General features: G+C 36.9%; 1 protein-coding gene and 1 pseudogene across 5 annotated transcripts; one reads left to right on the plus strand and one right to left on the minus strand.

Annotated features, from left to right (window-relative positions):
- The first annotated feature begins 245 nt into the window (after window positions 1-245).
- LOC147473033 (tetraketide alpha-pyrone reductase 1-like) lies at window positions 246-6,419 on the plus strand (annotated as a pseudogene). Its single transcript, XR_015210604.1, has 11 exons — window positions 246-381; window positions 718-846; window positions 968-1,093; window positions 2,117-2,260; window positions 2,380-2,508; window positions 3,451-3,534; window positions 3,759-3,875; window positions 4,265-4,449; window positions 4,593-4,763; window positions 4,930-5,117; window positions 5,467-6,419. The product of XR_015210604.1 is annotated as a tetraketide alpha-pyrone reductase 1-like (transcript).
- LARP6B (RNA-binding protein) lies at window positions 6,216-16,069 on the minus strand. 4 transcript variants are annotated; one of them, XM_086587900.1, is made up of 10 exons: window positions 15,418-16,064; window positions 14,563-14,644; window positions 12,573-12,685; window positions 12,413-12,484; window positions 11,970-12,049; window positions 11,786-11,885; window positions 7,351-7,398; window positions 7,197-7,265; window positions 6,824-6,958; window positions 6,216-6,710 (listed from the first exon to the last, which is right to left on the minus strand). In XM_086587900.1, exons 1-10 carry the CDS (start codon window positions 15,841-15,843, stop codon window positions 6,465-6,467), a joined length of 1,371 nt encoding a protein of 456 aa, XP_086444026.1. In that variant the 5' UTR covers window positions 15,844-16,064; the 3' UTR covers window positions 6,216-6,464. The 4 variants fall into 4 exon arrangements, with proteins under 4 accessions (XP_086444026.1, XP_086444028.1, XP_086444025.1 ...); XM_086587902.1 differs by having other exon boundaries at window positions 12,591-12,685; window positions 15,418-16,061; XM_086587899.1 differs by having other exon boundaries at window positions 6,381-6,710; window positions 7,351-7,416; window positions 15,418-16,069.
- Between the last annotated feature and the right edge of the window lie 1,233 nt (window positions 16,070-17,302).

Here is a 17,302-nt window from a genome sequence, read left to right on the forward strand (position 1 = left end):
TATTATAGCAAGTTCCTTTTCAGAGGACATTAGGAAAATTGTGTATGAAGATGCGATAGGCATTGATTATGTGAGAATGTAACAAGCTGGAAATTTATTTTATTTTATGAAAAGAGGCAGGGGACCTCTCTAAAAACCTCGCTTGCCTACCCAAAAAAAAGATAAACTCTAGCTGTAGCATTATGCATGTGCTGTGCACATGATAATCTATTGCATCCTCGCATCAATTTGTTTGTAACCTCTCTATGCTGTTTTTTTCCCCTCAAAAGATAATCGTTGTTGTTGCAGTGGAATTTCAAAAGGCAGTATCATTGCTTCACTCAGAAGATGCTGGTATAAAGTTTCGTGCAGTAAAAAAAGTTGCAAATCTGGCAGCCAAAGGTGCCTTTCTTATAATATATGTTTCTATTTAGAACTCTGTTCATTTGCATTGTCGCTGATAGACAAATGATTATATATGAAAAGTAGTATTATCTATATGTCACCCTTCGATAAGTTTTTGTGATCTCATTTCAGTCATTTGTCTTTTTAATCTCTGGGTTGTACTGAGGTTGAGGTTGATCTTGACCTTGACTTACCATATCATTTTACAGTATCATGTTAGCTTCTATTAGGAATGATATATAATCTAATTATCCTCATTTTAAATCTGCGGGTTAAGTTTTGATGACATAGGTGATGATTGAGTTCTATGTACTGTTTGTTACCCTGTAACAGCAAAATTAATTCAAGAGAAGAGTGTGGAAGCTTGGGATATGGCATCCTTGCTGATGCTTCTTAAAAGCTCGGAGAATGAGAACACACGTGGGGTAGCAGCGAGTGCTATTGCGAACCTAGCTGTAAATGGTGAATATTTTGAATGTCTCTTATTCATTTATTTTTTATTCTTAGTGCTTCTTTTGGATCCGAATATGGAGTGTCTCATTTATCTATTCTTTCCTGTCTGATTTTTTGGGTAATTTGGCAGAGACCAATCAAAAACATATAATTAATCAAGGAGGCATCAGTTTGTTGTCGATGACTGCTGCTGATGTTGAGGAACCTGATCATCTCTTTGTGGTTGCTGCAGCCATTGCTAATCTATGCGGATCTGGTAAGCTTAGTTTCCTTTTAAATTTAAGTGTTCCTCTTTCCGCAAAGGACACTGAATCACCTGCACTGTTTCAGGTAGGTTCACTTTCGTTGATTAGTTTTCATGGTTGTTCTCTCTTCTAAGGTTGCCATCTTTAGTTTGATACTTGACAATTTGTCACTTACCTTGTTATATTGGTAGTGTACCATTTACCTTCCAACTGTTATTCTAAGTAACAATATCTCTCATAGCGTCATGACACATAATATATAACCTGTTTGCATAAGGTCGGGAAAAGGTGTGAAAGAGAAGCACGACTTCCTTTTCGGTGTTGCCTTTTCATAAGCTCATTGCTCAGATATCGAGAACATTGAACTCTTGTGGCACTACTGCTCAAGTGCTCAATAGACGTTTTCTGTGGTCCCATCTCTGCTTATATTTTCCTTCTCCCATGTGCTCCATAATGTGCTGATATTACTCTCTTTAGATGAGTCTCCTATCAGGTGGACTTTGAAGCGTTTATGTAGATTCTATTCTCAACAACTTGATCTGGATTTGTCTTCATACCTTAAGTGTTACCTTTTGTAGTATTCTAGTGATACGGCACCAGTTTCTTTTCGGATCAAAATAGGTGTCCTCTTTTGGATTTTTAAGAAACATTAAAACTGCAGTTCTTCAACCATCAGCACATTGAGGTGTTCAGCCTTTTTTTACACCAGTTTGATGGAAAATTTTCAAACTAACTTAGATATTATACTATCATATCATACTTAGAGTTAGCTGAATGGTTAGGCTCTTAATTTATGTAAGGCTATACTGGTTTTACATAGTCAGCTTGGTGGGCTCATCTAGATGATTTTTATATCCTGATTCTAGATGTTCCACTCTTACTAGCATCAGCACATTGATGATATTATGTTCAATTGTATCCCTGTGTTACATCAAGTTTTATAGTTTTTACTGTTATCAATCCAGTATGTGTTTCTTATTTTCTTCATATGAGTCTTTGACCGCCAAAACTTACTCCTGGATTGCCTTGTTTAGCTAAGTTCCATACAATACTAAGTGATAAAGGGGGTGTAAAGGCATTGTTGGGAATGGACAAATGTGGACATCAAGGTGTTCTTGCTGAAGTGGCACGTGGAATTGCGAACTTCGCAAAATGCGAGTCCAGGGCATCAACTCAAGGTAACTGGATTTGTGTTATGCGGCTAAACTCAATTGAAAAATCTGTAGTCTTTTGCTTGGAGAATAGGGATCTATATTGATATACAAATATTGGTACTGATAATAATGACAATTGTCAGGAATAATAACTGGGAGGTCTATCCTGCTTGATGATGGAGTGCTTTCGTGGATTCTACAGAATGCCAAGAATGAAGCCTCTCAAATAAGGGGTCATATTCAGCTTGCGCTCTGTCACTTAGCCCAATGTGGTGAGAACTACTGCCTTGTCCTATATGAAATTTGAAGTTTTGAGACTCGTTTTATTGTATTGAGAAGAGAATTGATTCACAGAAGTCAATGCCAAGGACATGATAAGTGGGGGTGCTCTACATGAGCTGTTACACATATCTCTAGACTGCTCTGAAAAAGATATAAAGACTCTTGCCACTCAGACTCTCAAATCCAGCCCCACATTCCAATCTGAACTGCAGCAGTTGAAGGATTGATATTTGATACTGGGACTTCTGAAAATAAATAAGCGGAGCAGATGCTGCGGTTTGGTAGAAGCACATCCCAGGACTGTTGTACAGCAGATTTCTACAAACCGATAAATGTTGGTGTCAAGAAGATATCTACACATATTTCTCCTCGTGTAGATTGGAAAGGAGACGTCTACCAAAATTGACACAACCGTTTGGAAGCTTTCGTTCATTTACTCATCATGTTCTATTGTTCTATATGATGGGATTTCATTTTTCAGAGTGTCATCATAATATTCTTGTGAGATTTCGTGTCGCCGGAAGTACGTGACTTTTCAAATATGACGCGATCCAAACTCACTAAACCACTTGTTTATTTAAAATTAATTTGGCAATTCTTCGATGTCTCCTCTTACGTACGTGCCTGGTGGAGAGAGAGAGAGAGGGCGGGCTCGGGTTTAGTTCAGCGCAACTTTACACTGTTCTTTTGGGACGATCACATATCACAAATCTCAATTGGCCGGTACCTGACAATTTTGTAAACTCATGTGCTTTACGTTTACATGAGGCACCTACTTCTAACCTGAAATCGGATTTCCATTATTTTTAATGCTCATGCATATGGTGTTCTTCTTATCTTCTTCTTATAAAGGCATGCTCAATCGTGAATGCTTTTTAGAGCGACTAAAACAATGGATCAGGATATGTTCAAAGGCAAACTATGTGTTACAGGGGCATCAGGGTATCTAGCATCTTGGCTTGTTAAGCGACTTCTTTTATCTGGCTATCATGTCAAAGGAACTGTTAGAGACCCAGGTTCTCTCTCTCTCCCTCTCTCAGAGCGATGCATGCTTGCATGATGCATAATTCCAAATATAATCTTCTTGTAGTTGTTCTCTAGTTGATAATTGCATGCTTAGCTAACTATATATAACAATTCTCAATCATCATTAATATGAGATCCTATGATGACATGTAGCAATAGCGAACACAAGCTTCGACAATCATTTTGATTCTATATAGTCTATGGATGGGGGAAGGAAACCAGAAGAAATTGGCACATCTATGGCAACTGGAAGGAGCAAAGGAGAGACTTGAGCTGGTAAAAGATGGCGTGTTTCACACTGCCTCCCCTGTCCTGGGAGATCCAAAGGCACGTCCATCTCCATTGACATGCATCTATGTACTTGATTAGGGTTTAGGGTTTGTTAATGGAAAAACCAAATGGGTTTAAAATATCAACTAGTAGTGCACACTGCACACCTCATACTAGATTAGGTTAGTCACATCACCTAGATACTTAGTATACCAAGATCCTTTTAGTTTTTGGCCAAATTCTCATTGATCATGTCAGTTTTAACACAACTAAATAAGTCAGTTCCAGAGTTCCAAATGAACTTTGGTTCAGCACGATTTCATATTTGAGTACGGTGATTTACACAACAAAGCGATTTTCCTTCACAAAAAATATGGAATTAATATCATGAGACTGATATATAAATTAATTAAACCATCAATATAAATGTTTGGTTTTGTTGACAGGCAGAAATCCTGGACCCTGCTATTAAGGGCACCCTAAACGCGCTAAGATCATGCAAAAAGAACCCTCTTCTTACCCGAGTTATTCTCACGTCCTCTTCTGCAACTGTTAGAGTGAGAGATGATTTCGATCCCAATGTACCTTTGGATGAATCATCTTGGAGTTCAGTGGAACTTTGCGAGAGGTTGCAGGTACCAAGAAAAAGTTTATAATTGTTAAAATTGAGGGCACCTCCAAAAACGCAATTCTTGTGTTGTTAGTTATTTCCTATATACTTGCACTCTCATAATAACGAATCAATCCACTATCATCGTTGATCACTTATGCCCCACAGATTTGGTATCCATTATCCAAAATCTTAGCTGAGAGGGCAGCATGGGAATTTGCACGAGAGAATGGGATCCGCTTGATCACCATTCTTCCTTCCTTTGTTATTGGTCCCAGTCTGGCAGTCTACCACGAGATTTGTGTTCAACTGCCTCCGATGTCCTTGGTCTTCTTAGAGGTAAGTTTGTAACTTCTTAATTTTTCATTATCGAGTAAAAAGAGATCCCATCTTTGATTGCAGTGCAAGTGTGCAACTAACACATCTTTTATATACTAATATGTACGTCTTGATGATGGAATAATGTGTTTAATTTTTTATATTTTTCATTTGCGCGTACGTACAGGTGCGTCTGACAAGTTTTCGTGGCATGGAATGATGGAAGGATGGGCTATATACATTTACGAGGAAGTCAATGCCCATGGAAGATACCTCTGCAGTTCACGTGTCCTTGACAACACTGATTTGGTTTCATTTCTAGCAAAGCGTTATCCGTCCTTGCCCAGCCCAGTTGCCCATACCAAACACTAATAGGTGCTTGCATACTATCACTTCTCTACATGCAAAATTTTCCGTCTTTGGCTCTTTCTAACCAACAACCTACAAGAGTTTGGGTTTTGCTTAACGTAGTTATAATCAGCTCAGAAACAAAAAAGACATTTAGATTCCCAAGCTGAATGCATTTTTAGTCTACATTTCCAAACTGTAATATATTAATATCCACGTTGGTTTAGCTTGTCTCTAATTTGCTCGTGTTATCCTGCTGGTGTTTGTATGAACAGGCAGAACAGCATTGCCAAGTAATACATATATAAATGTCATTCAACGAGAATTCATCCCTTATGATCATGATCATAATCATAATGGTTTTGTGGCATTTCAGGTTTGACCAACTTCATAGAGCTTATTATGAATTCAACCCCTTATTATGAATTCAACACCTCCAAGCTGAAGCCTAAGCTAAGAGATGTTTGATGAATGTGTTGCATCGCTCAAGGATCAAGGCTACAATTTTGTCTAAAAAAGATTCAATTTGAGATACTCATTGTCCACTTAAGTTATACCATACGAAGAACTTAGACAGTGGTCGGTGACTTGAATTCATTTTTCAGTTCTTGAAAATGTCTTTGTCAATTCTGATTAAGAGTTTAAGACCAGTTATCTTATATCAAATCACTCGCTTCAGTAAATTAGACGAACTAGAATGGGGCATGAACCAAAATATCGACGATATATCCGATATATCACCGATATATATCAATATTTTGGTACACCGATATCAATATTTCCGACATATATCTACCGAATATAGCATCTTTTTTTTCCGATATATATCAAAATTTCCGATATAAAAATTTATATCGCTGATATAATCAATATATCCAATATTTACGATATATATATCATTTGACTTTTTGACTATTTTTTAATATAAATCCGATATTTCCAATATATTTCCGATATTTCTGATATTATATTTTCGATATTTCCAATATTTTAAATAGTTTGGACTGATCACCAAAAAAATAGATATATCCGATATATCTGATATATATATCGGTTTTTAGGTACACCGATATATTCATCGATATCGATATTTTGAACCTTGGAATGGGTGATGCAACTAGAAAATAAGAAGAACAAACTGTTCTCGATCTATTTTAAATTCTACTCACCAACTATCCATTCAACTTTTCTTTTTTCTTTTGTCTTTTGTCTTTTTTCTTTTTTCTTTTTTTTTTTTTGACCCTTTGCGTTTTCACTTTCTTTTCTTTCCATTTCTTGTTTACAACAAAATTTTCGTTAAATGCTAACTTATCAACCATGGTTACAAAATCCAGTGCTACCAACAGATTCCCCAAGAACCAGTAACAGAAATGATTATAGAATATCAGAGACAACTGGTTTTCCCCGGCCCATTGTGAATCCCTTGGTTCCATCAGGCATACGGGGCCCTGGAAGTTGTTTGGCAGCACTTAATTGCTCATTATTGACAGGATTACTTGCTGGGGGAGTCCCTACATGGCTTCCACGGCTATTTTGAAGCTGACCTCGGACACGCCCCTTACCTCGGCCGTGACCACGTCCCCTCCGTGGACCGTCCTTGTCAGGGATACTGAAGTCAACCTGCTTTCTCTAAAAATGTAAGTTAATCATTTAAACACAGCACATTTAAAAGAAAAAGTGTGTGTGGTGGTTGTGATTGGGGTGCACGGGGGACAATTGGGCACTAGACTTACAGTGTGCTCATGGGATGTCATGTCAGTCGAATCTTCCATGTGCTTATTTAACTGATCCGATGTGGACAAATTATCTTCTGCATTTCCTTCCCCTTCATTCCCAGACTTTCTACCTCGTGTTTGCAGAGACTTTAACTATATAGACAAGTAGCAAAGAGAGTTGCAAGTCAATTAATACATCTACTAAGTATACCATACTGGAATTTGATTCTATTTGCTGAAGTGAGGAAGCAGTGTGATTCGGATGACACATGATATTTAATGGAAGCCATAGTCTTCTCGAGCAGAAGTATATTATGGAACCTCTTGCCAATGTGACAGATCAGGATTGACACAACTCAGGACTGTCAACTGGTAAAGTTAAGCGTAATACCGCAGGTTTTAGCAGTAACCGGACTCTCAGACCGCTTCTCCAGTTCCTCTCATCATTCAGCTCAGTAACCTACAACAGAAAAATAACATACACAATCTGTTAACAGTGAGGCTGTTTGTGAAAAGACAAATTCAATGAATCACATTACACTTACTGCTTTCTCAGCTATCTCAACATTCTCATATTCCACAAATGCATGCAACTGCAGTAGACCATTAAACTGTTATACACAAGGTATGTAGCATAAGTGGCTCATAATACACCCTCTTGTTTTCTTCTAACTGCACGAGGTTCAATATGTATTTCATACTGAATAGGAAAAATTACTGTTCTGATATTAAAACTATGCAACTCAATAGGAAGACCAAGACAATAGATACCAAGAATTAAGAATATGCATAGATAAAATCGAGTATACCAACAAGAGAAAGTTATTCATCTTCAATAAGGGCCTCACATCGATTCACATTAACAACTCAATTGCATTCCGGTTTTGAGATGCTTGTGAAATGCATAACAAGGAGGGTAAACAAAGAATTCATTTACATTCTTCCATAAGCATCTTAATGAACTTTAAGGTCCAGCAAGTTTTGTATTCAGGATCTTGTTACACTTCATGAACACTACAAATGTAAATTATTAATTATTAACAAAATCAATAAAGATACACTCAGGATAGGGGGGAAGCACCCATTGCTTCCTTCAATCCTTTTGACGAACGTACAGATGGCTCAAATAGTGGTAGCTCGAATGCAGACAATTAATGAGCTATGATGTTGGACAAGGATACGGGCATGGAAACGGGAATTGCATTGCAGGTGTTTCACTTCACAAACCCAAATGAAGGCAGATCAAAACTTTGACTAGCTGATGTATTTATATCCAACTGGTCTGAAGGCAAGCAAGCAAGTGTTCCCGTAACATGAGTCTCTCTAATGGATGGATTAGGCAACAGAATGTATGAGGTGGGCCACACAGAATAGCGAGTCAACAAAGAAGGTGGAGAAACAAGAGCATGGACGAGAAATCTGCAAGCTTCACCCCCATTCCTTATGATAATGGGTTTTTCGCACCAAAATCAATTGAACTTCCTAAGAGATTGCAGACAGTAATGGCAGCAACGTAATGACCGGTCAAATAAGCATGTATTCAAAAGGATCAAATACTGGAGATTGGACTTTCAACTAAAAGTACCAAACTTGTCCTCTACCATTCTATGCACAATACAATTTCGAAATCTACTTTAATTTTATAATCAAGTCTGATGAGCATTTCCAATTGTGTGGATGGGACGAGCCAGAAAGTACACCTATCACAAATAGGCGTAAACTTGGTTCTCATTGGGAGATATTATGTTACTTTTATAAAAATTATTTGATGACCTACAGTAGAATTTGAAATCCATGGACATTTTTTTTCCTTTTTTGTTCTCTCCTATTTCAATATATTACAATAGCAACACACAGTACACTCAATAAGGGTCAAAATGTAATTAGACAATTTAGTTCCTAAAATATCCTTATTAAAGTGCACAAATTACCGGGCCAAAGAAATTTATGTTCCCGATTTTATCCTCATTTTTTCCTTTAATCTACATCCCACTAAAGCAAAATAAAATCAGTAAATTGCATGGTAAAAAGGGTGAAAATGTAACTTAATCAATTTGCCTATCTTTAAAAAATGGGCCCCACAATTTGTCTCTGATTGGTCACTTTCTAATTTTTTTGACACATGGAAAAGTTGGGACCTATCATAACATGCCAGGAATGAGTGATGAACTGTACTCACAAGTCCAACCAAAGCCAACAGTTGTGGTAGACACTCACATATGCACAATTTACTAGATATATTATACATAACAGTTTTTATACAACAGTTTATACAATGGCCTCCATCTCTCTCTCTACAAAATTACTTGCTTGATTTTTTGTGGATATATATATATATATAGGGAGGGATCAATATATACCGAGGCCCACAACTTCACCAACAAGATAAACTAGAATCTAGTTTTTTGTGGATATATTCAACAACTCATGAAGATCATTTTAACAAAATTTCAGCTCATTTGATAGTGTTAAATAATGCCAAAAGATGATTGCAAAATCGAAGTTTCTTGGCCATTAAAAAAAATTCAAAGTTGTCAACAATTTTTAACTAGGTTAGAGGTTTCCCAATGAGCTGAATTTTTGTAGAGTAGCTCTCCATGGTTAGTAGATCATATCCACAAAATCTTAGTTCTTAACTCATCTTCTTGTAAATGGGCGTAGTATAAACTATGATCCATAGTATATTGATCCCGATGGATCCATATACCATGATTTATACCATGCCCCATAACTTCACCTACAAGACAAATTAGAACCTAGTTTTTTGTGGATATGTCCAACAAACCATGAAAGTCACTTCACAAAATTTAAGCTCATTTGATAGTGTTTAACAATGCCAAAAGTTGATTGCACAATCGAAGAATCTAAGCCGTTAAAAAAAAAATCAAAGTTGTCATATGCTTTAAACACTAGGTTAGAGGTTTCCAAATGAACTTAATTAGGGTACAAATCTCGAAATGATTATAAAATTTGTGGATATGATCTTTTTATAGTAATAAGATCACACAGAAAGAAAAAAAAAAAAAAAAGCCCTTAGTTTAACTTGTAAAGGGGTGTTGTATAAATTGGTGTATAAAAAGTGTAGTATATGGATTCCACCCCATATATATCGGGCTTGCTACGTAGACATACGGAAATGACATACGCAATCCAAAAGCGAACTTGCACATTGCACTAAGGGCTGGCTTTTGGTAGAAATGACCTTGGATAGTATCTCCACAAAAAATCAGCTCAATTGGATGTGTCTAGTCTTGTCAAAAGAGTGTTAAAATTTTGAACCGTCGGATAAATTTCAAACTTGAACTCAACTTTTGATGGGGTTAAACATGTTAGAGATGATCTCTATGTTGTGGAGATCACATTCCCAGAAAATTGGCTCTTAGTTCATTGTGTAGGTAGGTAGGATTGCGTATGTCATTTATGTATGTCGATATATATATAAAGCTCCCACAAAGGATATTTTTCGAGCTTCCTTAATATTCCACGTCACCAACCTAAAATGGGTTTTAATAAACCAACTTAAAACGGGAATCTAACTACTATTAAAATGGGAATTCTTTCTTTCTACTGGAAAAGGAAACTCTAGAACTTCTAATTAAAACGGGATTCCTTCTTTTATTAAAACGGAAATCACACTTCTAAATTAAGTCAAATTTTATAATGGAGTCTCTTCCCCAATTAAAAATGGGTTGGAGGTGCCAACTAGTAAAGTCGGTAAAACCTTTGGGTGATGATACCAGAGGTCTGGGGCTCGAACCCCGCCAGCATCAAAGAGTTACTGATCTCATTTAAAACAGGTTTGACAATTAAAAAACAAGAAACAAAAACGGGTTTTTTAAATGACAATTAAAACGATTTGTTAGGAAATTCAACAAAGGCATACGATTTTTTTAAATTCCACAACATTGCCTATTAAAACAGGAATTCCTTTCTCTATTGAAAAAAAAAATCTAACAATTCTAAACTAAAACGGAAATCTTTCTCCTACTAAAATGAAAATCACAATTCTAAATTAGGTCAACTATTACAATGGGATCTCTCCCCAATTAAAAACGGGTTTTTAAAAGACAATTAAAACAATTTTTGAACAAGTTTTCAAAAGAGCCGGTGCGTATGCATAGGCCTACAAACTATATATATATACAACACTTTTTATACAACACCTTTTTTTAAGTTGATCTAAGAGCTAATACTTTGTGGGTATGATCTTATCACTATATAGATCGTATCCACAAAATTTTAGTTCATTTCAAAATCTCTATCCCTTTCAAAACTAGATTTAAAAATGTGATTTTATTTAACGGTCAGGATTTGAAATTTTGCAACTCTCTTTTGGCATATTTAGAAATTTCCAAACGAGTCCATTTTTTGTAGGGATGTTCTCTATGGTGAGAAGGTAAGATCCACAAAAAATCAAGTCTTAAATGAATTTGTAGAGTGAGATATAGACCATTGTATAAAATGTTGTATAAAAAGTGTTGTATAAAGAGCCCTCCTCTATATATGGGGAGAGATCTGTTTACCATAGTTTATACCACGCCCCTTTACAAGACAAGTTAAGAGCTAATATTTTGTAGATATGATCTACCAACTATGGATAGCTACTCCACCAAAATTCGGCTCATTTGGAAACCTCTAACCTAGTTAAAAAATATTGCCTACTTTGAATTTTTTTTAACGGTCCAGATTCTTCGATTTGCAATCATCTTTGACATTGTTAAACACTATCAAATGAGATGAAATTTTGTAAAGGTTCATGGTTTGTTGGACATATCCACAAAAAATTAGGTTCTAGTTCATCTTGTGGGTGAAGTTGTGGGGCATGGTATAAACCATGGTATATTGATCCCTCCCCTATATATACTTGACCAATCAAGCTCACCCTAGTAAATAATGCAGTGCATAACCAAGCACCTTAATCTTTACTACAACTGACTTCAAAATTCCCAAACAAATAACTATTCCAGCAAATGCATGTACCTTGTTACTGAATAGCATCTTCTCCATTTTAGATAATCTAGATGCAGCAGACGGCCCACCGTTGGAGTTCTGAGGCTGACAGGTACGGATTGTCTTTACACTGGCCCAAACACAATTTCAACAGAGGCACAAAGTATGATTTTTGACAAAGGATTATATATTCAATTAGGAATAAGCTGCCTACCTCCCAACAGTAGAAAAAACCCTCATGAGGTTTTGGTAGGAATGATCGTTGGGTAAATTTTCAGCAACTATGATGCGTGACTGCACACCATGAAAATATACAGGGTCAAAAAAACTAATTGTTGGGGAACACTTAGAAGAAACCCTTAAATCAGTTTCTGTATTTATTCCTCGCACTTTATGAAAATATTAATCTTTACTGTATTTTATTTCCCTCATCAGTATAAGCTACCTTTTATAGTTAAGAATTTAATTAAAACAAGACAGGCATCAACGTCCATGGAAAGCTTAAAATTGATTACCAAGGAATTATGAATTCTCAAGATCCTAAACAACACAAAAACTAAAAGAAACATTTAAACTTAATAAAAAGCGAATGTCACTGCAGAGATTGTCAACTAACACCAATACACAGGACAAACTCAGTAAAAATGTGTACACTACCTGCAAATCTTCCATATCTGAATCACTCAGTGGATGCTGGCGCCTGACCTTCTTGCCGTCGTCACTAACAACCTGCAGATTGTAGAAAAACAGGTAACCCTGTTAGTACAGGAAAATAAGTACACCCTCCAATGTGATTTTACGGTCTGCAGATACGAACTAAGTTACTTGCGCTTACAAGCTTTGATGAGTTCCGCAAAACAGCAGCAAGCTGATGATGAGTGCTAACGAGGGCTTTAATCTTATTAAAAGAAGCAACAACTGATATTGGAACTGCTCAAAGTAGAAAGATCTTGAGATGGTTAAAAAATAAAAACATTGATCAACTAATAAATAAATATATACAATAGCGGTGCCTAACAGGGATAAGTCCAATTATAACTGCCCTCTCACTTATAAAACACAAATCATGGCTTACCAACCTGAATATGCACATAACAGTATGCATATCAACCACTATTAAACTGGAGCATCAATGTGGAAAGGTACGATGTGAGGCTTACACCTCAAGGCACACCCCAAAGACCTCCATGAAAAATCATCTTGAGGCTTAAGCCTCACACACTATGGGTCTCTTTATCCTACAAAATCTGTAAAGAGCTGGCTTAAACAACTATAAACATGTTCTCTAACCTAGATATAACATTAAGGGAGATTCCTATTTCTAACATAACCAGAGATAGAAACTCTCAACTCTCCTAAATAGACTCTAATAAATAAAAACGAAAGAGAAGCCATCCTAATTCAGCTTTTTTTTTGAGTAAAATTCACTTTGAATTATTTTATACTAGAATATGCCCTGTGCCTTAAAGGCATCCTAATAGGCACTCACCGGTGCGCCTTTCGCACACTTTCGCTCGATGAAAAAGAAATAATTGTTACCACGCATCAATGGCACTATGGCATAGGTCACACGTGGCCACACATGGGGGCAAGCAAGATGAGTCTGCGGTCACACATGGGATGGGGCCAAGCTAGGGTAGTCCTCAGGTATATAGGTGAGGAAATGGCTACAGTGTTTTGTTATACTCCGTTAATGTGCCTTGTTAATATCTGTTTACAAATGGATTGTCATCTCATATCAATCTTATAGCTTCCATTGGTGAAAGTCTTTCTCAAATCTTTTAACAAGCTTTTAGTGCGTATAGAATGACGAGGTCACTATATATAAGTTAGCTTCATCCCACATGGGTCTAAGTGGGCATATATTTGAATAGAACTGGTATATGGAATGCCGCTCTAAAGTGATAAATGAAAACGTAGCTCGGAGAAATATTTTATACGAAATGATTGGAATTGTTTAAAGAGCGCAAAGATCAGCCAACTACACAGTCAAAAGAAAAGAAGTAATATTCTTCTCTGGGATGCTACTCCACAAAGTACCATCCTCGAGAGGGGGCAATTGTTATGACCATATTTATGCCCATGGGCTTCAAAAGGGAATGAGCCGGGTGGGTAGACCCAAGAAATAAAAAGCCCGAGAGAAAGTATAAAGGGAATGGGGATTAGGGGTTGAAAGGGGGTTCTTCTCCAAAAAGGATGGGCGGTAGAGAGGGAAAAAGGGAGACCATGAGAGGTAGCAAGAGAGGGAGGATGGAGAAGGGTTACACCGCTACTATTTGAGGGCGTACCAAATTTGGAACAAAACCTTGTACCTCACATTGTAAGCTTTATTAGGGGACCGCCAACTATATAATCTCCTATACTAGTGAGCCTAGCATCAAACCAAAACTTTGGTGCAATTCTCAAGAACTAAAAGCTAACAAGGCCCTTTTGTGTCATTATTGCAACGCTCAGGGGAAAGACACTCGGGCAAGTAAACAATTTTGTAACAAGGCACACTATCATGGGGTGGGATGGAGGAAGAGAGATAAAGAGGTTTCTCCAAGAGATCTCTTTCAGAGTGAAGTGCCACACACATTTCTGGTTTGATACACAATGGGAGGATAATTCCTTGAAGTAGAGCAGCCAATGAACTTTAGATTCGTATTTCAACAAAAAGAATGGGTACCAAGTTATGCAAAATATAACAGAATTGAAAAACATAAAACAGATGTGCCACTAACAATTAAGGCAATAAATGTACAAAAGGAAATTAGAAAAAAGAAAGCATGTCATGTAAATTTGTAAAGAAATGACAAGTTTCTTACCAAATCCGGCTGGATCCTTACTGATGAACCTTATCAGATGGTCAGTTGTAGCCAGGTTTGCATCACTGAAATAGTACTCAACCTACAATTATTTTTATTGATAGATAAATAAATTAATAAAAAGTGACTAAAAAGGTCTTGAGGAAACATTGATACAGTATGACATCCGTCGAATACATATTACACTCCATCCATCTAGATCTTTTTCAAGAAATTGTACAAGAGCTATCCAACATGACATAAAGAATTCAACCACAGAGTTCTTCATAAGTTGGCAAGTCATAGACCATTTCGTTGAAACTGAGAGGTACTTTTGAGTGACAGTAGGAAGACTATTTATGACAGAAAAGTGGGTTATGATCTTTATTTTCAGGGATTGCATATATGATATGCCTAGAGAGAAAAATGGAGCCGAAGCAGTCTTTGCGTTAAGAACACTTTACTATAGTCAGGAATTAAGCTTTAACTTTGTATGAAACCTTTTGATTTAAATTGGCCATAGGTGCCAACCTTGAGGTTTAGAATCACTTGAAGTTAGCTTTAACTATAAATCTATTGAAAAGGTCTTCCGAAAATTGAGCGTCACTATGAAGGAACTCCTCAGAAGTATTTCTCGCCGATATATCATTCCTTGTAGATAGACAACGGGATTTGGTAGATTGGACAGTCATACAAAGCAAGCAAGGGAGCTTGCCAGATTACAGCAAAATGGTATCTAGAAAAATTCTTAAGATTCGTTATGTTTGAAATTATTATAACTATGACAAAGTGTTACTGAAGTGAAAGGGTAGAAGCCAAATATGATCGTCTAGTATAGTGGAAGCATGGAAACAATTAGGGTTGGAGTGGACTTGCCTGATTCAGGATCTTGTGAAAAACATCCTCAGACAGGCCATTTATGGTTGGTGGGGAAACATGATCAGCGGGATGTGGCTGTGGACTGGCCTCTGCCTCCTGCTGGTGCTTAAAATTGTGAACAGGAACATGATGATGAAACAGAGCGGCTGGCGGTACTGGGAAGACGTGCATAACTGAGTGCGGAGTGCTGCTGCTGCGAGTATTGTTATTAATATTAATTGAAGAAGAAGAAGAAGAAGAAGAAGAAGAATTAATCCTAGTAGGGATGAATTCGGGGGCTCCAGCATTTAGTCGTCGGCTAGCATTAGCATTATTCCGCGGCGACGATGGATCAATTGTTGCTGTTTGATGATGGATCGAAGATGAGATGGAGATGGAATATGATGGTGGGAGTGGCTCTATGGAGATGGATTCTTCAGCCATTCAATTATTTATTTGTTTTATACGAAAGTGGTTAGGGTTTCTGAAGAAGAAGAAGAAGAAGAAGATAACCGAAAACCACCTAAGCCCGATGGATAGAGAAGAAACAATAAGAGACGAGTGCAGTGAGTCGTCGTCGCGTTTCGTCTTTCTGCTGGACCCCGGGGGTACTGGACTGGACTCTCAGTCTGATTCCGATTTGACTAAACTTCCCCTCAGCTCTCAAATACACTTCGGGACTGGGAGGCCCATACCGCTGCTTCATGGGCTCTTAACCAAATTGTATTCCATAACCAATTCTCATTCCTTGAAGCTTATGCAAATATGCAATGCACATGATGACATGAGGTATGCTCTTTGTTTTGTTGTCCAAAACAATTATTATTATTTAACTTATGGTGTCATAAATAGCACTCAATGGCATCTCCAGTGGGGGTTTATTAGAGCAAGTCCAATGGAAATGTAAATCTTATTTTCCAATGGGAGATGTAAATCTAAGGTAATATTTATTAGAGCAAGTCCAATGGAGAGCTGCTAAAAGGTGTCACTTGAGCTTTTTTTGGCAGATTTAGTTATGCAAGTCAAATTTGGCATGTGAAAACTTAAAAACAGTTCCAATTTAAAGTTGGAGTGCCAAATTGATACAGATGACAGAAAATCTGTTGTCTGTCCAATTTTTTCGTAACTTAAGTTGAAAGTTAAAGCACATACAGCATAAAGTGTGCCGTTCGTTGAAATTTAACATACATACGGCATAAATTATGTCGTTCGTCTCTCAAAACATAATTATGGCAGCTGCTAAACAATGCCACAAATTTGACTGCGTTTATCACAGTAGTCATATTTAGGACCCTTATAGCAGCCCCATTAAAAAGTCATTTTGGTGTTTGGGGTGCTATATGACTCTTTAGCAACCCATATAGCACCCTATTGGACTTGCTCTTAACTTTTAAACATATATAACAGTAAATTCTCATCCCTAATACAAATTCGTAAAATGCTCAGGCATAAGTAGAAGTAACACGCAAGTTTAAAATAAGTCGGAACAAGTGACGCCCTTCTTAATTCTAGAGTGTGATTTGTGATTTTGAAACTCTTCCCTATTTTGTATACTTCTATACTTTTTTTTATTTTTTATAATGCATACTTTTTTATTGGGAACTATCAAGTGGAGATATTTTTCATTCTATGCATTAGTGTGTAATAAGAGTTGTAAAATACTTGTGATACATATGTGGAGGTGTAATTTTACACCTTTCATTGGAAATGTTATTAGTTTATTTGTGCAATGTGTATCCTCCTCTATTCCGGTCATGGAATAAATGAAATAAATCAAAAAATAAATTTTGGTTTACCATTTGTATGTTGTAACTGCCTATTAAAATCTTCATAGATATCCTAGCTCCACAATCGACTCCACATATTAATAGGGGTGTAAAATGGGCCGAGCCGACCCTCAAAC

Source organism: Coptis chinensis, unplaced genomic scaffold (genome assembly GCF_015680905.1).
Source record: "Coptis chinensis isolate HL-2020 unplaced genomic scaffold, ASM1568090v1 utg5391_pilon_pilon, whole genome shotgun sequence".
Lineage (NCBI taxonomy): Eukaryota > Viridiplantae > Streptophyta > Magnoliopsida > Ranunculales > Ranunculaceae > Coptis > Coptis chinensis.